General features: G+C 35.5%; 1 protein-coding gene across 1 annotated transcript; it reads right to left on the reverse strand.

The window, feature by feature from the left end:
* Positions 1 to 2,002: 2,002 nt before the first annotated feature.
* On the reverse strand, positions 2,003 to 23,047 carry LOC150096088 (uncharacterized). Its single transcript, XM_090409416.1, has 2 exons — positions 22,645 to 23,047; positions 2,003 to 2,790 (listed from the first exon to the last, which is right to left on the reverse strand). Exon 2 carries the CDS (start codon positions 2,706 to 2,708, stop codon positions 2,121 to 2,123), a length of 588 nt encoding a protein of 195 aa, XP_090265542.1. The 5' UTR covers positions 2,709 to 2,790; positions 22,645 to 23,047; the 3' UTR covers positions 2,003 to 2,120.
* Positions 23,048 to 23,354: the final 307 nt, after the last annotated feature.

Here is a 23,354-nt window from a genome sequence, read left to right on the forward strand (position 1 = left end):
AACTCTTTACATGGCACGATGCACCTTGTCGGGGGGGGGGGGGGAGATGTCCGTGACTTCTTTCCAAGCAGTGTATAGTGTTAGGGATCACCAGAGATGGCGACAGTTGTCTGCTGTAGTCTTTTCCAGATGTCAAATAAAATCTTTACCAGCTGACCAGCCTAGAATATTCTTCATTCGGGACTTAAAGGTATTAATGAATATATTTTATATTCGTTCTTCATGGTTATCACTCTCTTTTGGAAGATTATTAATTGTAATTATGTATTGCAAATTACACAGTTTTAACGAACAATTATATTACTGGAGGCTCTGTAACTTAGTTTGTTTCGACGGAGCAATTTACTTGGAAAGAACGTTCGAATTTTGTCTATGACGCAAAGAACCTTTATTAGGTTTTTCACTTGGTCATAATAAATTAAATTAAACTTGCAAAGAAATTATATTTTTGTTTATCCAAGTGTAAGAAAAAAACAATGTTTGGGCATGAAGTATCTTCGCGACGAGGATATCATCAGCCTCTATTTACTTGTATATAGAGGCTGATGACTTCGCATCAATTACCTTGGCATCCCATAATGCAAAGCACACTTTCTTTGGGACACTTGGATAAAGGATTAAACAAGAATATAATTTCTTGTCTAGTTTAATTTAATCTTTATCAAGGTTTTTAAAATTACAGGTTAGTTATCCGGTCTCATACGGTGGCAGAGTGTTTTGGTCAAGAAAATCCGGTTTTTCATCCCTCAAAAGGCAACCCACCCCTTGAACGCACATCTACAAATGTAAAATACTCGTTCTTAGGGATACAGATTTGAAAGACGTAATTAGGGGGTTCGACCCGTATTGGACGGACGAGAAATGAATGGTTTATATTAGTTATAAACTTCAGGAAGGAAAGAAAAAAATCTTAATACTAAAAAATCTTAATGTTCTTGATATGTTGTTATGGCAGAGAAATGTATTATATGCGACAGCAACCTGCTCAGATACGTTTTACAGAATCGATTCCATAAACCATAGTTTAATTTAAGAATTATCTATATCTATATGTTCACTGGACATTCACAGATGCCGTATGTTCACTCCGATGCTCAGTGATGTGCCACACCAGGCCTCGCATGTAGTCCTGTTGTTTGCTTTTCTGGAGACTTCAGCTGTCTGAAGATCAGTCACTCCACACACGCCATCCATCCATCTCATTAATGGTCTACCCCTTCCCCTTTTTCCAGGAACTTTACCTTCTATTACTGTTTTGAGAAGTCCTCCTTCCATCCTTTCAATGTGTCCAAAATATTTTAACTTTCTTCTGTCAATATCCTTAAGGAGTCTTAAAGTTCTGCTGATCTTTTCTAACACCCATTCATTTGTACGCTTTTCAGTATAAGATATCCTCAACAGTCTTCTGTAGTAGATATCCTTTTCTTATCTGACTTCTTTAGGTTCCAAGTCTCGCATCCATAAGTCGCTGTTTGAAAAACAACTGCATCCAAAATCCTCAACTTTGTTCCCATGGAGATAGATCCATCCTTCCAGATTTTAGACAAGTCTCTGACTGTTGTTTTAGCCATTCCTAACCTTCTTCTGATGTCTTCTGAACAGCAATTCTTCACAATAGTAATGGGTCCCAGGTACTCAAGCTATTTAAGAATTAACTAAATCTTAATCGAAAAAATAAATAAAAATAAAACGGCGTTCTACTAATCCACTATGACGTTCAATTGTGATTCACGAGAATTGCAAAATATTTGGACCATTTTAGAGAGAGTATTCGAGCAAAATTACTTCAGATCTCTAGTCCAAATCCGGTGAGTTGGTGATCATTGTTATTCTAGAGAGCTGCTAATTTTAATAACAATTATTTCTACTGGCGACTAGCGCGCCATCTGGTTTTAATTTAATAACAGAATATATAAATGGCAAGAAAATAATCAAAAAGTAGTCAAACATCTTTTTAATAATAGCTAACGTAAAAGAACCAAACACAGGTTCTGAACACACAAGCACGCTAACAAAATTAACTTCAAATTCACTTCCTATTTATCAATCACACTTTCACTCAGTCATTCTGGAAGTCTGTACAAACGTAATCAACACTCATTAGTCCTCATTCATACAGACTAGAGGCTTACTGTAGTTGCTAAGGAAACCGGATGTGACGCTCCTGTTATGTGCAGCGGTAAACTTCCGGAAGAATTCTGCGTACCAGGCACATATTCCTGAATAAAAGATGTTGCTGAATGCGATTCAGTCCTAATTGTTTCAATAGCTCCTCCGCCAGGAGTATTCCCGTAAGGTACACTTTCGACTGGGACTTGAAATTCAGGCTGACGAAGGCTCGCGGAGGTGAGTGGAAGAGCGATGGAATCGCACGCAGACACCTGCTCACTTTCTACCAAATGCGAAGTAGGGGATGAAGATGAGATAGCATCGGTGATAACAGGTGTGTCATGGCCGCAAGTGTCCAACAGATTCACTCCCGAGTCATCCCCCTCAGCGGCGGCGTGACCCAATATACTGTCCACATCCAAGTGAGCTTCCTGAAATAGCAGGTGCTGCCACAAACCGAGAATGAGAGGGCTATCGGATGGCACGTGCTCTTCTTCCGTTAAGAACCGGATCGCTTCTGCGGCACACGCGCGGTAACCGGCAATTAACATTTCCCATTCGTCCTCATTTTCCTCGTGCGATTGCGATGCAATAGGCATGGTGGGCGTTGTTTGTTTGGGGGGGAATCCAAGTGGTCTGATGGGAAAGTAAAAGATGGATTATCTCGTCATGGTCAAAAACCTGCGGGAGAAAAGAATTAGTTAATAACAAATGCACAGTTTGTAATTTAAATAAACATTCATTTGATTTTTACGTGAGTAAAAATCAAAATATTATTATACAATACAAATAAGATAAGCGAAATGATGTAATGTTTACTTGCAGAATGAGTAACTTCACTCGACCAGTGAATTTTTATACCCATATCTACCATTAAAGATAAAAGTTTAGCAAACGTTTATAATAAAAAATATAAACAGTTGACACACAATTATTCTAAAGTTCTAAAAAGAACTGGGCGATGGACTGAGTCCTTGACTCTTTATCCCGTCATCTGAATGAAGGAAATCTGTGTGGATGGGGTGTTATTGAGATAAAAGCTCTAGTCATGGCTGAGTAACGGCAGCCGAGCCTCAGTTAAAACTTCATTGGCTACAGCATTGCTATCCGCTGCCCTGGAAGTCCTAAAAAGGACTGGGTTGTTAATTGTCCGTAGACCCCCCCATTACACACAATTATTGAGCAATTGATTCAAACATATAGATGCTTCTTAAAGGAAATTTTGAGGTGTTTTTGCAAACCTTAATAATATTTAGGATTTGAATATTCGGTGAAAAATTGTTAATTATCTTTTCAAAATTAGAATATTAATGCAAATTATATATATATATATAGTATGGCTTAGTATGTAATGCAAAGCAAACCCCTTTCAGACGTGTATAATGCAATGTATAATGGGAAGGACGACTACCCAGACCGGTTTCGACCTTTATTGAGGTCTCTTCAGTGGGAGCCAAACCCGGGAGAGAGATATCAACGCAGAACGTTACTGTCTATATGGTGAAGCATAATGCTTTTAATCCCTTCTATCTGATAAGGTTACTGTGTAGGGAAAAATTTATAAGCTACGTGCTCGGCCCGAGTTGGGCAAGTTATAGATCTTGAAAGGGAACTAGAATGGCTTTAGGTCGTCTATATTTGCATAATTCCGATTCATCATAATTTGCTGCTTGTTGGACTATCATTTGGAGGATATCATTTGGAGGTGAGGATGATTTTGAGAAGTACTTTGCTGGAGAGATTGCAGGAAAGAGTAGATATAAGGGACATTTGTGTCTTGATGAAGTTGAACATTTCTGATGTACCATGATGCATTTAAGATCATGCGCAATTTTGCGCATTTGTTTTGCAGTCTAAGGATATTTGAGCTTGAAGTATGGCTCCAGGCGGGGGACGCATAAGTGATAATGGGACGAATCACTAACTGGTAGAGGAGCAATTTGATTTTAATATCTAGCTTGCTGTTCCTATTGATAAGAGGGTAAAGCTGTGCTATGACTTTTGATGCCTTTGCACATAAGGATTTTGTATGCGGGCTGGAGGTAAGTTTTCTGTCTAGCAGTACGCCGAGATATTTGGCTTCTGTTTTACAGGGAATCCTGATGCTAAATAGAAAGATGTCTTCTTCGGGAGATGTTAATTTTTTTGTGAACAGAAGAGCACTGCTTTTTTGAGGATTTACTTGCAGTCTCCAAATGGAGAACCAGTGTTCCAGTTTCAACAGGTTATCTTGTAGTTTCTTTGTAACAAGATGTTTTTTAAGAGATCTGACCAGTATTGCTGTATCGTCGGCATAGAGAGCAATGGCATCGGGTTATGTGGGATGTCCGCCATGTAAATCGAGATACAAGTAGACGAAAGGTGCTTGAGCTTCTTAATAAAAATCTCTGGATGAGAGAAAGATGTAGAAAGTTTTTTACCTTGAGTGTAAAATACTTTAAACATACCAAGAAATTCTGAAATTTCTTGTTATGTTTAATTCAGACGTGAGTATATTTCACACGCAGTTATTTGGGAAAAGGGATTAAAACCAAGTATAAAATTTGTTGATATCCTTAATGTATTTTACACCCAAGGTAAAAAACTTTCTACATCTTTCTCTCATCCAGATATGTTTTTTTTAAAGAAGGACAAGCACTTTTCGTCTACTTGTATAGGAGATATGACTTCTGCATTACTTCAACCTTGGTATCTCTCCCGGGTTTGGCTCCCACTGAAGAGACCACAATAAAGGTCGAAACCGGTCTGGGTACTGGCCCTTCCCATCAGTGGCGGCTCTTGTGGCTTGAAATCGTGGGGGTGCTGCAACTTTCGAAATATACATACACACTGTAAGTACAGTGTATACGTGTTTGGATAAAATATAAAAATTATGATAAAAAAATTTTAAAAAAATGTTTATTATCGATAAAATTATACAGTTTGGTATAATTCAAAATTACTTAAAAATAAGATCCACTCCTTTAATTGCAATTAAAGGAATGAATTTACAATTTTTGGACGTCACAATTAAATCATTTAATTGTAAGGTCCAAATATTTAAAGAGACGGAGTAAACACGATAAGCACTACGAACACTCTACTACTGGCGCAAACTGCATATAAACTACAGTGGAACTGCGCAACGGACAGTGCCGCATTACGCTAATATCTCGCATCTCAGTATGACGTGCATATACTTGAGCGCGTAGCAATATGACACTGTGGTAAACACAGTGCTGCTAGCGTCCTTTGTCCTCCTAAGTGCTACAAGATGGATTTTTATTATTTTTTTATACAAAATAAAAGAATTGTATAGGATTGCTGATGATAAAATTAAATATTACAAGCAAATAATTAAATTAATAAATATATTTATATATCGAGAAAAATTGGGGTGCTGCAGTTCTGCAGTGCCTATGCACGAGCCGCCCCTGCTTCCCATTATGCATTGTATTATACACGCCCGAAAGGGGGTGTGCTTTGCATTATGGGATACATAATTCAAAGCACACGCGCAAAACTTTGTTTTGTTTACTTGGAAAAAAGGATTAAAAACAAGTATATAAGATAAAAAACTTTCTACATAAACTGCATTTCGAAATAATGTAAAATAATAATCGAAATATTTCAGAATAAATAAATTACTAATGCAATATATTTTAAATGATTTAAGTGATTTTAAATCTGCCTTCTCAATTTAATGTAAAGTAATAAATATTTGTCATCAAAATGTTGATAGAATAATCCAGATAATTTCCTAGAGATATTTCAACAGTCTTTTTTTTAAAAAAAAAATAAGTAACATAAAGTGCACAAGAAAAGAAAAGACTTAATAATATGCAAAAATTATTCATCTTAATATAATGCATAACAGTTTTAATATAGATTTTAAATAAATACTGATTAATGTGCGAAAAGTTCGCTATTCGGTTGGAAGCAATTGTCTGTCGAAAACGCAGACGAGATCATAACAGCTGCATGTTGAATGCTTTACATGTACCAAGCGACAGATGTTACGATCTCACGGAATCTCCTGACAAGTACGACGTAGTGTGCACACAGGAGTGGTGAGAGGACTTTCGTGTACGTTCGGATCAGAACAGAAAGGAGAACCACGAAGTGATTGTTCAGTTCAGGGTTCAGCAAAGCCTATCTCCCCTCCGTCATATTTACTTATAGATAATCTATTATATTAAAAGAGCCCTAGGGTTTATTTAATCAGCTGTTGCGAAAGTGAACATTAATTTTTTTGTAATTGATATGGCCAATGAATGATTATATATATATATGTATGGGTTTACTATATTTACTTGTACCAAGCGACAGATGTTATGATATGTCGTTTGGTACCGAGAGGATCATAGCTCCTAACATACAATATTTAGTTATATATCTTTATACTGTATTACTGCTAGAATATAATGAGATTAGTTCTGGAATTTGACAAATCTAAATTATAAAGAAATGGGGAAATCTTAAAACCACGTTTAAACTCGGCAGTCCATTTCTTAATTGTCGAAAACGAAGGAGAAGAGTGCCCATAAACATTAAGAACTTTGAATGAATTTCTTTTGGCGTTAAACCTTCTTTTACAAAGTATTTTATAACCGCACGATGACAAGTGTATCAACTTAGAAAAAAAAAATTTCTTGCCGATAGTGTTGCCATCTATGGTCGAAGCCGAGAACTTTTCAGACCACACTCGTAAAATAACATGGGAAATAGAAAATTATTCTATTTCTATTATTCTAAAATTATTTTAATTAAATTATTAAAGTTGAGAGACAGAAATTAAGAAGATTATGCTGGGCTGCTTTGAATATACAACCGAAGCAAATAAGGCTGGGGCAAGTTTATTAACTGTGTGTGTGTGTGCCCCGGCTGGTTTGTTTCTTTTGTAGAATGAAAAATTATTTTTCTTTTCGCTTTATAGAGTTCCGCATTGGCCAGGAATTTCATTATTACCTGATGAGAAATTTAATACCGTCGTTTCTAATAGTTTATAGTCAAATAATAGCTGTTCATCTAGTTATACTATGCTTTGAGGAGAGGCTTCCTGTTCCTGTTGTTTATATAACGTTGGTGTTTTTAGTCTTACGTTCTTATCGAATGAGGGCTATAAAACTTTCAAAATTACTTTCTAGAATCAATTTTAAGCAGTCATTAACAAGGATATATCAACAAAAATGACTCTGTTTTTACAGAATAAACTGTTTAAACGAAAGCAGAAAAAAATGTTTCGTCGCCATCATTAGTTCAACCCATTAGCAGCATCACGGCCATCATCATATCATTCATCGTCGTAGAGGTTGGTTCCAGTAGGGGTCGCTTAAGAAGGTAATAAATGATTGCGAATATTTGGATTACTGAGCTCCCCCTTAATAGTTTTAAGCTTTCGTTTTATCAATAGTCAATCTCTTTTCTTCCCCCCCCCCCTCCATATTTCAAGTGCTCAAAGATCAACGTCCTTCCCTATCAACAGTGAAAAGAAGGGGAGGAGATTGGGAGATTTCTTTTTTTTTTTTTCTTTTCTTTTTTTTTTTTTTTTCTCCTTCAGCAGCTGCACACAACAATGTTGGGTCAGTGACTTGCCAAAAAAAAAAAAAAAACCGTAGTGGGTGTTGGCTGCGATAAACGAATGAATGACTCGTATACAGCAACGACGAGGCAAAGCATGCCTGAAAAAACATCAATTATTTGTAGCTGCTAAAGCGCGGTAACCTTAGGCTGGCGCGTGCCAAGTTATGGCAGGTGACTTCCGTCTTCTGCCTCTTCTCACCTTAGAAAGATAAAGGAAAAAGTTTTCATCCAAGACAATCTTGTCTCTTTTCTCTTGCTGGTCTTGGGTGATATTTCAATCCCACAAATAACGATCTCTATTAGCAATAACATTTTGAATGGGACTACGTAAAAGTTTTACAATTCTTATGTTACTCATTTGAAATGCTAAGTGCATAACTTTTCAAAAACGGTCTCATGAGACAGACATACACATCCGGTGGAAAAAAAAAAAAAAAAAAAAGGAATTTCATTGATGTCTCTTCACAAAGCCATCCTGGATGAATTTGTCAATCGGTTGATCTCTTTGTTTGTTTCTTGAAGTGTAATCCCTGATCCGTATACGAGCAACGGTGTGGAAAAGAAAGGAGACGGAGCTTCATACTCTGTTTCTCAGCACAAGTGGAACTGAATGGTCTATACGATTCCACCTTTTGCTTGCCTTATCTGTGATTGAAATTAATAGAATTCTCAGATATCGCGTGAAGCATTACAGCAATCTCTTTCTCTGTTGCACGACTGGGAAAGAATTTCCAGTCTTATTCCTATATGTATTTTTAAATAATTAGGTTTATTATCGTACCAAAAGGAATTACATGTATATGCCAGAATTTAAGTAACAATATTACATTTTTTTTATAAGTTGAGAAGAAGAGAAAATAACTTCCTGTTGTCACTTTAAAGCAGTTATCAATGATATTACATTTATTTATTGTGGCATTCTACATTTTTATTTACATTTATTTATTTTATTATTTTTATACCATATGCCACCAACGAAAAATTATTAGTAAACCTATAGTATATTTGAATCGTGGGTAGGCTAAGGATGTTTTTATTTTCATTTTTATCAATTTTGTATCTTTTATTTTTTATTTTTTGTAATTTTTTATTTTATTTTTACATAGTCCGGAGACCAAACAGGACTTTTTCAAGCGACTTCAGACCTCAAAATAAGTGAGGCGGTGGTGTCAATACCGGGTGATTAAATTCATCTCCCACCTAACGACAATCGCAAAGACTCGAATCTGCAACCTATTGGTTGGAAAGCGGGTATGCTAACCACTCGGTCGCCCAACCAATATTTATAATTATACTGCAGTAACATAAGTTTGTTCTCTTGTTAAAGACACTCACGAATGACAAAAAGGGACGGAAAATCCTTTAATGTTTTTTGACTCTAAAACAAAAGAGACAGAACATAAATTTCCTCAAATGAACGTTTCATTCATTAAGAATATTTATTTAAGTATTTTAAAAATGCTTAAATATATTTTTCAAGCCAGGCAGCTGTTCAAGTCAAGTGATATGGGAACATAGTTCTCTAATGGAGACAGTAAAATAAAAAACTGCCCAATTTTAACATGAAGATTAATGCTACGAAATTAGTTTTAAAAGGATTATTGTACAAATATAAGCGCAGATATAACATGTATAATTGTATATAATCATGTTATATTTGTATAAGTACAAATATAACACGATGAAAGTCAATCTCCGTGAATCTTTTTGTGTATTTATTTATTTTGATACGTATGGTATTCTCTATTTAGTAAGTTTTGTATTTGTGTTATATTATTATTATTATTACTACTTGACACTTCAAAGGAGTCCATGGTCTCACCGCGAGAGGGCACTGTACACCACACAATCTGCTATCTAGTCTGATTAATTCTGCATATCACACTGCACCATCTTACCGCCAACTAACAATATTTTTGTCTGAATTTCGTATGCTCCCTGGCCGATCCGTCTGTATGCGAGATAAAAACCCGAATTTCTTGGAGGAAACCTTGCTGCTTCCGTATGAGATTGGCTAACTCACCTTCAATTGAAAAAGGCATTTTTATTATACACAAGAGAGCTAGCTTCTTTACGTGAAAAGTCCTTTATATATAATGTAAAAAATACAAATCAAAGAACGTATGCAAATATAAAAGTGGATATATTCAACTTTATTTGCTTCAACCTGACCTCAACAACAATAGCGCTGCTACTGACATAAAATACTTACAGTGGAGTTGTTATATTTATATGCGCTACACGTTATTCACATAAAACTATTCATTTAATTTATAACTCACAATAATAAGTTAATTGTTATCTAAGGTTGCTGGGGAGATATAAATAGCTTCACCATCTGTAAGAAACTATCAGTTCCGGGTAGCCTGAAAAAACAGAGTCTGAATGTAGTAACTTCTACTGGATTTGTTTCGTGATTTATAAACATCACCGTGATCAGAGCGTGGTTTTGGATGGTTCTTTATTGCATGACTTTATGAGAATGAAGCCAACAATGAGTACAATCATACTGAAGGAAGGACCGACGAGAGGATGATCTGGTTCACAAAAAAGGAGCAGCAAAAAGGATTATATATTAGCAATTTAAAGGAGTAAGGAATGTTTGGCCACCAGGATTTCCTAGTTTCCGCCATATTTGGTTGGCGAATTGAAACTCTTGAGTAGGAGATTGCAGAATACTGTAACCTTTTGTGGAAGCCCCGTAGAATATCTTTTGATATCGCCGAAAATTTTAACCGTAGCTCTAACAGTCAGTGGTACTATTAGTATCATGTGTGGGCATATCCGAAACACTTTTATATGCTTCGGATGAGTATTGATAACAAGCCACAAAAGGGAAAAAAAGTAAATAATAAAAAGGAACTCCAATATATATATTGCAATGATTCGTTCTGATTTAATTAAGTTTGATATGCTAAAATTTGTGAACTTATTCAACTGGGCCATTTCATCGTAAAATTTGATAAAACAAAATTATGTCTACAGGACAGAATCCAAAAATCGACCACAAATTCAACTATTGTGATAATGAATCATGTCAGCATTACAAGAATGCTTTACAAAAGGCACTTTTTTTTTTTAAATGAATATCTAGATCAATTCTTACTTCCTGGCAATGCACACTAGAACACATAATTGTGATTTGCTTAATTCTTCTACAAAGAGTCAACTGAAACTAAAACTGACAAGTACACAAATAAAGATATCCCAAGTGTCTAATTTTATTAAATTGCATTCGGCCACTGCGAAATATTAACTTAGTTCAACTGTCCTGTCAAATTTTGTCAATAAAAAATGTTCGCATTAATCCAAAATCGAACCACGTGAGCATATTTACGTCCTAAATTCCAAATATGAAATCCATCACTCCAGAGTGCAGGTAGCTATGCAACGTATAATAAGAAGCTGTTGGTGGTTCCTTTGTGCACGTGGAGATTTAACTGACTGAAACGAAACACTGAGATGGCTCGAGAATGGTTTATAAGGATTACAAATTTTACTGGGATTAAATTTCAATAAAAATCCGTATAGATAAATTGAAGTGAACTACTTTCGGGTTCTGCTACAATGAATTGGTGATAACTTTTGAAAAACCTGAAGATAATCTTCCTCTTTTTGAAATACCTGATAATGCGAAGTGATATGAATCGTTGATTACGACTTTGAATTACAAACTATACTTTTACTGGCATTTTCTCAAAAACAGTTTTACACAAACATTCGTAGAATGTCATTGTTCCAAATGTAGGGGCAGAAATAATCCATACCGTGTTCCATTAATCTTAAAATATCGAAACTCACAAGTTAACCATTGAAGCAAAAAATAATTAATAATAAAGAGAACTCATACATTCGAAAATGGAGTATTTTAAAGTCTCCAAATATTGAAGAACTGTTTTCTAATATCCATTGTGATTCCGCCGCTTAAATATGCAACTGGAATACTTTCCAATTAAAAGTAGATCTGTTGGATATGAAACATTAAATATATATCATAAATGCACCATCACTTTAGTACTTGTATCTCAAGCAGAAAAATAGTTACCATGACATGCATCAGTCCAATCCAGTCGCCAATTTATTCAATACGTGTGTAATATTAATTTGTTTCTTTCTGTCTTTTTTTCTTTTTTTTAATTTCTCCATCTTATTCCATCTCTCTGTGATTCTCAAATTAATGTTCTTCAGGATCATCTAACTGAATATCCTGAAATAAAATTAGTTTTATTTTACAAAAGAAGCGTCTCTGTCAGGTTTCTCTTTTGTAAATGGTGTAAACTAGCAATCCCTCTCTCTCATAGGGGTTCGTGTATCTCCTACACCAAATGACAGCTTTTCTAAGCCTGCTGCTTTTGCTGATCTCGTAACTTAGCAACGAAAAGACGGGCATAGCGGCAGATGGTGCACCACAAACAAAAGATGGAGCACGCACCAGGAGACAAAGCACTTGAATTGGCGCGTGTGGAAACCTAAAGGAAGCGGGTACATGTGATGAGGGAGGGAAAAGACATGGAGAAGCAAAGAGAATATATTTTCTACTAAGTCATGAGGTAACAACTGGGTGAAATATTATCTTTTGCAAACTATATTAAGTCACTTGGATTTACAAAAATATGTTTTAATCTGCAGACTAAAACAATCACATTTGTATCGATTAGGGAAATACATAAATCAACTTTCGTGCCAGAGCAAGTCGAGTCATTATTTTATGACTCGACTTGCTCTTAAAGGCACAAGGAGTTGTGCCTTTAAGTCCCTCCCTCTCTCCATTGCTTCCTCTCTTGTCTGCACACATACAACAAAAATGAGATTGTAATTTGTGGCGGAATCTAGTCCTAAACTTTTTCCCTCTGGTATTTATACCTAACTGGGCATCATTAGACTTTGTTTCATTCCATCCTGGAATTTAAAATCAAATGATTTATGCACACTTTCTCTGTATATACAGTTCAGGCACAAGAGCAACCTCTGTATATGTTGCTCACCTGTCTCTTTCATTTCTGTCTCTTTTTTTTTTTTTGATTGCCATGTAAAATATTAGAGAAATCATCATGACTACGATATTGGAGCACCTAATGGCACTCTAATTCGGTTGCATTCTGAAATCCTAATTCTTAATCACACATCGTTAAGTTATTTTAAGGTTCATTTTAATTTAATTTATTTCATAGTAAACGTAAAGCATTTCATCTTACTAATGTAGAAAATGTCTGTTTACTAAACTAAAATTTAACATATTCCATAGTAGTTGTAACAAAAGGTCACTATTTATGATGTTCCGTCAAAGACATTTTCCATAGCGTCGATGTATTTTGTTAGAAGTAAGAACAAAGCAAAGCATTTAAATGAAAGTCTGTCATCTTCACTAGAGGAGCAGATGGAAAATCAGAGATAGAATGCATTTAGTTTCTTTGATAAGCTGGTAAGGTAAGAACAGATTCTTTAAAAGGGCACTATCGCAGAAGTTCTTTAAAAATAGAAGACGGTAATGTACTTCCGGTAAAAGTAACTGGGCAGAAACAGAATACTACAGAGGAGAGACTACTGCAGTAGAACTATGGTGTGTCACAGTAGCACGGTCTGCAAAAGAGAGTATAAATTTTAGACAACTACTTGAGGCGATGGGCTTCTAATGTTTCATCCCCATTGTACAAAAGGGCTGGAATAATAGTGAGAACATGTTCATAGAAATAACTTGACTCTGGGATAAATGTCAACCTATATTTAAACAATGTCGTGAATCACGTATATCCTGAATCAGTGTTACTTTCAAGATGCCATTGTACCTATTTCAGGAGATGTAGCTGTGTGAACATTGGCGAAATCAATTTTTTTTTTTCCCCTGGGAAATGGGGGCAAACCGAGTTTTCTGGAAGATCTCTAACATGTCTTTGGTCTGAATTATAGCTTTGATTCTATATCGCAGCCTATAAAATAATGAAAGCGTGGAAAAAAATTCATTCCAATTCAGTCATCAACAAAATTCGCAAATCTCGAAATAACACTATCACTGGGAAAGCCTGCGTATCTGTAATATTCACTATGAATTCGGTTTTGGCAACAAGACTCTTAGGATTATAACCTTGGAAATAACTGCCTCCATAAAGATAGAAATCTAACATTGCCAAATGATATATTATTCCTCTACTAAAAGCATCTATTGTCGATATAAAAGCAGTGGAGGATGCACTGTTTCGCGTGGTTTTGGAGCTTCCTCTCAATTAACTTTTCTATTTGAGTAATAAAGCGCAGTTATTTGTAGAAGCTGTGGTTCTACCATTCCTGAAAGACTAAGACTGGCCATTTTCGAGTCGTGTACTATCGCAACAGTCCTCTATACAGCAGCACTTATATGAGTCCCATGATGCTATTTGAGAATACTGATTGGAGGCGGAGGAATGAAGAAGAAAAAAAATATGTTCACCAACATTCTTCCTCCCTCCACACTTTACAAGATCGTTTTGATAACATGGGAACGCCTTTTTTCACGAGCCCAAGAAGCGGTTGTTTTGTTTCCACAGAGAGAGACAGGTGGATGCGAGGTCAGTGCAGAATGAAATAGGAGGCAACAACTAATGAACCGTTCACTTACGGCCGAGCTGGCGGTGTCACCTGCGGCTGCCCTCATTCATTACGGCATCTCTTGGCGCTTACGGCAGACTTTCGACATGGCACACGCAGATGGGAGAAGGTTTTTAAACACTGTACAGACCTCGTCTGGCGGGAACTTGTTTGGCTACGTCACCACTTTCAACACCTGGCCCCATGTGACGGAGGTTGAAAATAGAAACGACCGGATGTAGGGCTTCTAGAGGTTTATAGACGCCTTAGTGTAGCAAACTGAGGCAGATGGGCAAACACAGAGAGAGATTAATTTCTTTTAGAACTTTTCTTAATGCAAATGCATTCATTTGTAAGAATTCATTACAAAATTTCCAAGGATTATCATTTTCTCATCTTGATCATAACTTATTTCGAAATATGGTGAAATTACCGCCTAGCCGATACAACTTTTTTTTCTACCCATAACAGATTTTTCAATAACGGTTGTACAATTTCATAAAACTCATCATATAATTAAATCATTACTTTTGTGTATAATTATCATCTACACTTTATTTTTGAAACTTCGGTGGTATTTTGTTTTAGCAATTACTGCACGAATATTATTACATATACAGTATATAATGCCTGTATACACGATAGATAACAACAGGCCATTACTATTTTGCTGGTAAATTTATATATAAAGTGTCTGATAGGACTTGTAAAAGGTAAATTGTTATGTACAACTTTTCTTCCCCCCCCCACCCCCTGGAAATTCATTCTTTGAATAAAGGATATTTTATGTTATTTGATACTAGTCTCTAATCTCAAACAAACATACATCGGTTAATGCAGAGGATTGAGCATTAGCTTAAAAGCTTCTCGTAATGGGATAAATGAGCGTAGATCAATTATATATTCTATTTATGTATGTTGGTTTAAAAATCTTTCCATCTGTATAATACAATACAGCACACAGACTATCTATCTGTGTGCTGTATAATCTGGAATCCTTTGTGGAATTCCAAATTAGGCAGTTTTAACTTACCACTTCATGTATGTCGTATTATACGAGCGCGCTATTTAACACAGCAGTCATGTTCATATTGCAATATTGCATGCTACTGCTAGTAACACAGGAAAGTCGACCAAACCTGCGCTAACTATTTCAAAACAGCATTAATATTTCTCTACACTGGCATTGTATATATATTCCTGTACAGTTACAGATACAGGTAAAAAAAATACATCAAGTTCTTCTTCCTAGTGTTATGTCCCGCTTGGTGTAGGGTTCGCTAATTAATTAATTAATTTGGTCTAGTTCTCCCATGATGACCCACTCCCTCATGGGAGTGTATATATAGATGTATGAATGAATATATAAAGCTGAAAGACAATCACAAATATCCACGGCGGGATTCGAACCTACAGCCTTTTGGCTGGAGAGCGGATACGCTAACCACTCAGCCAACCAGGCTGGCAAAGAAGTTACCAAGAAATAATACGAACATATAACTTATTATACTTTAATTTTTTTTTTTTACTATAAATGCTTATAAGTTATGATACCCACAACATTTTCTCCTGAAATGCCTTTTTCTCATTTATAATGCCGTCCTGCTTGCCTGTGCAACCTTGCACTAACTTCTATAGTACCAAAAGCGGAGGAAAAGCTATTATGGGTTCGATTCTAATCGCCAACAGAGGTACTATTTTCTAAGTTTTTTTCAGCTCGTCCCCAAGTCAGACGATCTAGCAGGCAAATAAGATTTTCATCCGCAACTCAGAATAATTAACGGGAGGACAAACTGTTTTAAACAATAATACCAGTTAGGCTTAGAAACTCGAGATGGCGGCAGTTGGCTTCCATACGCTTTCATTCCCGAAATTTTCGAATTACAGGCAGCTATGAACTTAACAACTACAGCAGGAGACGGTTCCTTACTGATTTCATAAAAATTAAATAATAAATAAAACAAAATAAATAATAAAAAAAAGTTAAAGCTATAAAAGTTACAGCTACCTCCTTTGGGAGCTGAAAACTGCGTTAGATTTATAAATATCCAAATGACGTCATTCAGATTAAGAGAGCCAATAAACAAAAAAAGCTTAACGCCTTCAAAATTTACCATCACGCTTTCTTGATGTTACGTATGTATAACTTGATATTGTAAATAAAATTCTGATCACACCACCTTTCTAGGTGGTGTGAAGCCGGAACAGGCCAGTAGGCCTAATGCCCTGGAAGGAAGAAAGGAGTTATTACAATGTAATTCTTTGGCGTAAATTTACTTAATTTTACGTTTCTGTTACAACAGAAATGTGAGGTAAAAAGTTGGGCAAAAAGGACAACAGTTTAAAAATTTTGCAGATTCCATCCCTCGAAGTAGATGCTGAATTACAACATCCTTTCTTTTATTATGAAGTCATGTAAGGTGGTTCATAAATAATCTACTTTTAAATTTTAAACAAGAATTTTATTTCTAAAACAAGCAACTTTATTTCTAAAACAAGCAACTTTATTTCGGGTTTAAACATCGAAGGAAAGTTGCCACATCGCTCAGAATTACGGCAAACTTTGGATGAGTCTCTCCCAATCATTGGTATTATTCAGGGAAGATCGAAATCTCGGTAGATTTACAACTTTTATTCTTTGTCCTAATGATAAGTCAATATTAAGTTTGAACTATTTCCGATTGAACAAAGTGTAAAACACGAAAGCGGATAATAATATTCGTTGTGAGTGCAGATGGGAACAAAGCATCAGAACCATAGAAAAATTCGTCTGCCTAATATTTCAAAAACTTTCCATGTATCAGGTGGTTTATGTTCGCGGAAATGCAAATAATTCCTAAATGAGCTATCTTACAACTACAGAATAAACTTTTTGTTTGAAGATGAGAAGATGAATAAGAATACAATAGCTTTCTTTCTTCTTTCCTTTATTTTTTAACTTACTAACATTTAAAGAATAATACAGAACTGCACCTATTCTAATGACTTTTATGTCGAATGCATGAATAAATGCATCGGTTATTTAATTTTTGAACTTCTGTAATTATGTAATAATAAAATTGTTTCATTTAAGATAAAGAAGTATACAATTGAATACTGTGTGCTTCTTTCGTATAAAACAGTGCCTCCAATAGCATGAACACAGAATTTCTTTCATTGACCCCCTCTGATTTCCTCGAAAGGTCAAAATCCCATTTCACGGGTATATACTTCGGGAGAAAACTAGGAGATTAAACTCCGGAAATTGAAGCTTAGGATTGCCTTCAGTCGTAAACACTTTGATCGCTATTATCTTGCTTTGTTTCTCTCCTCTTCAGTTATATTTTCTAGCAAACCTAAAATTTCATCTACTCATTTTTCAAAAGAACAGAATAGATTTCGTGATCAGTTTGTAATCAGACATAATTACGTGCTATCATATACGTATAGCGCGCGCGCACACACACTTAAGTGAGCGGTGTAGCTGGAAAAAAGCTACTTCGGGGTTAACTTACTTATTTACCAAAATACATTCACATTCGGCAAGCTTAGAGGAATAAACATCAAGTGAAAACATCAGTAATATGCGCACCATCGTATCGATATATAACAAGCTTTTTTTTTTCTTATGAGTGCCGATCTTGCCTAACACCCAATGACCTTCGTCTCTAAATCTTGTCTTATTTTGAATAATAAGCCTTAATTGTCTACTACCACATATTTCTGTATAAACAAACAGAATATAAACTGGATATTTAAAAAATATCAATAAAAACTTTTCGCCTGCAGTTTCGTCCACCCTTAACCTTGATTTCGAAGCGTAAGAAAATAATAAACAAGCGTAATGAAGTAGTTAATATCATATGATAATGAAGCAATAAACCGTCAAAAGTAAATAAGATAATCTCATTTCCATTTTATGCTAGTATTTCAAAAAACTAGACGACCATGCTTGTGTAAAGTCATGCGGACATTTTGAATATTACCAGAATGACATTACGTCTGCTCTGATAATTCACTGGAAATAAAAATATCTTACTTACCTTCAGCAATAATCATTAAAATACTTAAGTAGTCTAATTAATAAGGTCAATAAATATATAGTCGTGTCCTACTTTTCTCCTTACACATGCACATTCCTCTCCCTCCAATCTATTATGTGAGGTGACATATTGTATAGGTAATAGCTACTCTTTGACACAGTAATGAATACATCAAATAATCAAAGCTAAGCGAATAAACAATAAACGCTGATTATTCCGGAACAGGAGCCTCCGTAGCTCAGTTGCTATATACGAGCCTTTTGGTTGGAAATACTCGCGTTCGAATCCGGCCTACGCCTGAGGAATTTTTATCAGGTGTTTTCAATCCAATGGTGAATACGGAAGTGGACGATTTTTCTCCAGGACACTCAGGTAGAGATCCGTAATAGTCAACCTTCTAGATAACAGAATATTTCGGAAAATCAATATTTTTTATTATTATTATAATGAAACAGTATCTATCACTGCAAAATTAAATTAGCTGATTTGCGCATGTTCGGTCTCTAGTGTCCGTTAATGCTGAGATCCGGAAGATAACTGGGTTAGCGTATCCACTCTCCAACTAATCAACAGGCTGTGGGGTTCGACTCCCACAGTGGGCATGAATGTTTTATGAAATGTCCTTAGGTTATTAAAAAAAAAAAAGTGTGACCGGGTGTGAGACCACTAGTCTCATTACTGGAGACCTGAAGTGGTTTGAACAGGTTTACTGGATTCGGCAGAATTCTACATTAGTATTGAATTTCCCCAGGTCTATAAGTCTAACTTACATCACCTATCTTTGGACAAGTGTACGGAAAAGGTGGGGAAAATGCACGTTCCTTGTGTTTGACATATCAGAGGAATTTGATCGCTCAGACATAAATGTTTTTTGAGCAACATACGATCCTATGGGATTCTACTCAATATTGCATCTAGAAATAGTCTGATGGAACACAGCTTTTCATCCTCAAATTTGTCTACTCTTTAAATCTTCTGTATACCACTTTGTATAAAAGAGTTGATGAATACATATCAAACAGTACTCAGGATACTGTTTGATATGTTGACACGTCTTCTTGTTTTAGAATCCTTGTAATGCACAACACAATTTCAATAACATCGACCAGCTCCATAAATGCCAGTCTTTATACCGTGTTGGAGCATAGCAGAAGAATTAACCCACTGCCCTTTGGATCTTATATTTAACGAAACATTCAGATTTGCAAATGAGAAAAAGATATCGCTTCTCAAGATAAACTTAGCATCCCCAAAGTGTGTAACTTTCTCTTTTATTCTAAGCATTTCTTCTTAGCCGAACAATTTCTTAACCTCTACCAAATTCACTCGATCTACAGAATAATGTTTCTTCATTGTATGATATTTTTAAACAATAAATTAACTAAAATTAAAAAAAAAAAAGACTTTTGCTCTCTCGATCCATTCTTTATCATAAAAGAAGCTCAGTTTTCTCTCTGTACTTCTTCAACTGATGGTCACTGTTCAGCAGATTTGGCATCGGCAATTCTGCCATTCTCCTGAAAAACCTATTGAAATGTTAAATTCGCCATAATTATTTACAGCCCAATTTTTGAATTCATTGCCTGATTGGAACTTGAACTGGGTTAGCGTATCCGGTCTCCAACAAACCAACAGGTTGTGGAATTCGACTCCCACCGTGGCCATGAATGTTTTGTGATTGTCCTTAAGTCGTAAACAAATTTATTTCTTGGTGTGAGAACACCAGTCTGATTACTGGAAACCTGAAGTGGTTTAAACAGCTTTTCCAGATCTGGAAAACCTGTTGTGATAGGGAAACCCAGATCAGATAACTTAAGGTTATTTCATCCGGAAACCCTTTTCAAACCACTTCAGGTATCCCATCCACAGTATTAATAGTGATGCACTGTACTATACGCGGTGGGATCCACATAAAAAAAAAATCCTCTTATCATTCTATGCTACAGGTGAGTAAGTCAATCTCACAGGGAGGCGGCAAAGATTTTCTTCCCGGAAAAAGACAAATCAGCCAGAGAACACATACTTGAAAGAGACATCTAATACAACTGCCTGTCTTAGTGTAATGCTAAACAACTTCCAGTCACATTATTAATAAGCTAATAACTTCCAGTCACATTATTCTGTAACGAAATAAGCAATAAAAGCTCACACACATATACATATATATAAGAAAACCTCTGTGTACAAAATATTGAATCACATGCATAAAACAGTAAAATTTTCATCCTTTTAAAGTGAGTGTCGAATACTGCTAACTTACTTGGAAAAAGAAAAAGAAAAAAAATCCTATGGTTTAATGATAACCCGTACTTCACAAAGCAAGCAAATGGGAATTACTACATTATCTTGTTTCGTGGGGGGGGGGGGGAATTAATTATAACCGTCTTGTAGTAATTGAATTTGTAGAAATATTGCAGGTAGCCAGATTAGAGAATGGAAAATAACCAAGCTTTTCCTGAAAGAAGTTACATTAAGACTTCAGCTTGTTATTGTGCCCCGAAATCTGTTTACTGAAATCTGAGCGCATCATGTGAATTGCTCAAATTAATTAATATCAGTATAGTGAAGTCTTCTTGGCTGATAAGTTGCTGCCTCTAAAAGACACATTTAATATTTTATTTTTCTTTATTTGGAATATACAGAAAAGTGCGTTTCAAATAAATATTTGAAATATAGTATATGCATTTCAAATAATTTTACACATAAAATGTAATGTATCGTGAATTAAGAATAATTTTACTAATCTCATAAAACAGTGGAGTAAAATATTACATCACTTAAAATAAAAACAACGATATAAAATTTTACACCACTAACGTATTTTAAAACGCTTCGTCAAATATTGTCAGTATATTAATCAATAAATATCATATTATATATGATATTTATTGATTAATATAATGGATGCATACAAATTGAGATCACATCAATTATATTTAATATAATAAAGTTTCAGCATAATTAAGCGGAGGTAATGCTAATTAAAAATTGATTGAATTTGGTCATGAAGTTTAGTTCAGTCTCTACTCTTAATCAATTCATACAGTTTCCGCTATTAATTATTTCTGAATCAAACTTAAGTTAAAGATAATGAAGAACTATAATTTGATTGTGTAACAAAATCCACTCTTTCTTTAAGTTTTGCTAGGCGATATGCTTGCAGAGTTAGTAAATTAATACAAAGTATTACAAAATATTACATATAGAGATGGACATAAATACGGTACTGTATTTATAAACTAATTCTACGACAATCGAAAATAAAACGAGTCATAAAATCTGATTATAATAATATGATGAAATGAAAAGCAGAAGCCAAATCTATCAAGTTGTTTTTGGTATTACATATTTACCCGCAGTTCCTTTAATACTAGCAATCAACTTAAATAAATTTTAAGAAGGCTACTTTGCAATAACAATAATAATTGTATTTGGCGTTTATTTATTTATGTCGCAAGAATGGGGGGAAACAGCGTTGAAGTATTTAAGAGAGAATAAATTAAATATCTAATGTTGTACGACCATATTTATAATAAAATATATGAGAATGCAAAATGCACTAATAATGCATATTATAAAGAATCATAATGATATTATTAAATAACAAACAAAAGTTGTAAACCGCGATATCAAGAACATCGGCTTCTAATCACCTATTATAATCTTCGAACAAAAACTAACTTCCTAGTAAATATTAAATATGCAATATAAATACCTTCAATCATTTATTTCCTTGTGATACTAAATGCTACTGAAGATGAAATGTAGTTAACAGAAGCGAAGTTTCATATTTACATAATTAAAAGTTCTATAATTTATGGGATATAGCCATTACCAAATATCAGTTGGAAGGCTTACCTTTGCAAAGAAACAGTACAGCATAAAGTATAATAACAAATGCAAATAATAAAATTTAAATAAAATATCGGGAACTAAACGATACATAAACTACAATTCAAATATAATATATCGGAACAGGAAATCCTCAGATCTCGCAAATAGATAAATGAAGCTTTTTTCTTTTCCGTGCGTATCTGTGGACTTCCGGTTTCAGTCGATTTCTTTTCCTCAGTTTTATATTTTGATTTAATAAACGTTATGAAGTAATTATATCGTCTGGTATGTACAGAGGCGCCGCCTAACATATGCAATATTAAAAGAAAATCAATAATATCCTTCGTTTATCAAATACAGCTTAAAATTAGCTGAATGTACAAAATCGATCGCCAACTTCGATAACTACAACAAAAACAGAGAGATTTTCGTCTCGCACTGGCTTTTATTATGTAACCAGAGCAGCATATTCGAAAAGGGAATTAATGATCACTGCGAAAAATAACCATAACATGTGCCGTTATTATCAAATTATCAAAAGTAAGGCAAGGCTTACCTTTACAGCGAAATAGAATGCACTCAGAGAATTGCACGGTGATGGCCAAAACGGAAGTCCATTGGGATACGCATTCCTTCAGTTTACGATTTCGACTCACGTAGTGTCGGACCCTCGCTGCACGCGCCAGGTGTGTTTGTCTGTATCAGACTCGTGCACGCCACACGCAAAAGATTCGGAAGCAAAAGGAAACGAGGCCGTCACTAACCAATAGCGCAATGCGTGTGCGCACGTGCTAGACGCCCGAGACTGAGCCGCACGCGACTCGTTGCACGTGCGCAGAACAATGCAGTTTACCGCAAACTGTGTTTAGCCAACGTCCTCCGTCGTTCTACTTTCCAACCCCCATTTTTTCCACCCCTCTTCCTCTGTCTTTCCTCCACCAGTTCTGTGCCACTCTTTCCCCTCTACCTTTCGTTCATGCTCCCGTGGTTATGCATGCGCAGAATCATCCCGGCATACGTACTGACGCGGGTAGCTTCCCAGATGTTGCTACACTCCATCTGTTGGTGGGGGTAGTGGAAAAGAACCCGAAGCTACCAGGTGATACCCCGAGGGCTAGGGTAGGCTTATTCTCCTAGTTCGCCTGTACTTCCAGTCTCAATGTCGCCAGATGCTTGACTACAGGGCACGTGCCAAGTGCTCACCCAGAGGTCCGAATTGGTCTCTTCCGATAGGCTGCAATGTTTATGACAGCAGTGTCTCCCCCC

This window comes from Typopeltis vanoorti, chromosome 19 (assembly GCF_054136105.1).
Source record: "Typopeltis vanoorti isolate ZY-2024b chromosome 19, IOZ_Tvanoo_1.0, whole genome shotgun sequence".
Lineage (NCBI taxonomy): Eukaryota > Metazoa > Arthropoda > Arachnida > Uropygi > Thelyphonidae > Typopeltis > Typopeltis vanoorti.

Bases quoted from the DNA above. Each gene is read 5' to 3' on its own strand.
- LOC150096088 (XM_090409416.1), bottom strand. From the start codon at position 2,708: ATGCCTATTGCATCGCAATCGCACGAGGAAAATGAGGACGAATGGGAA.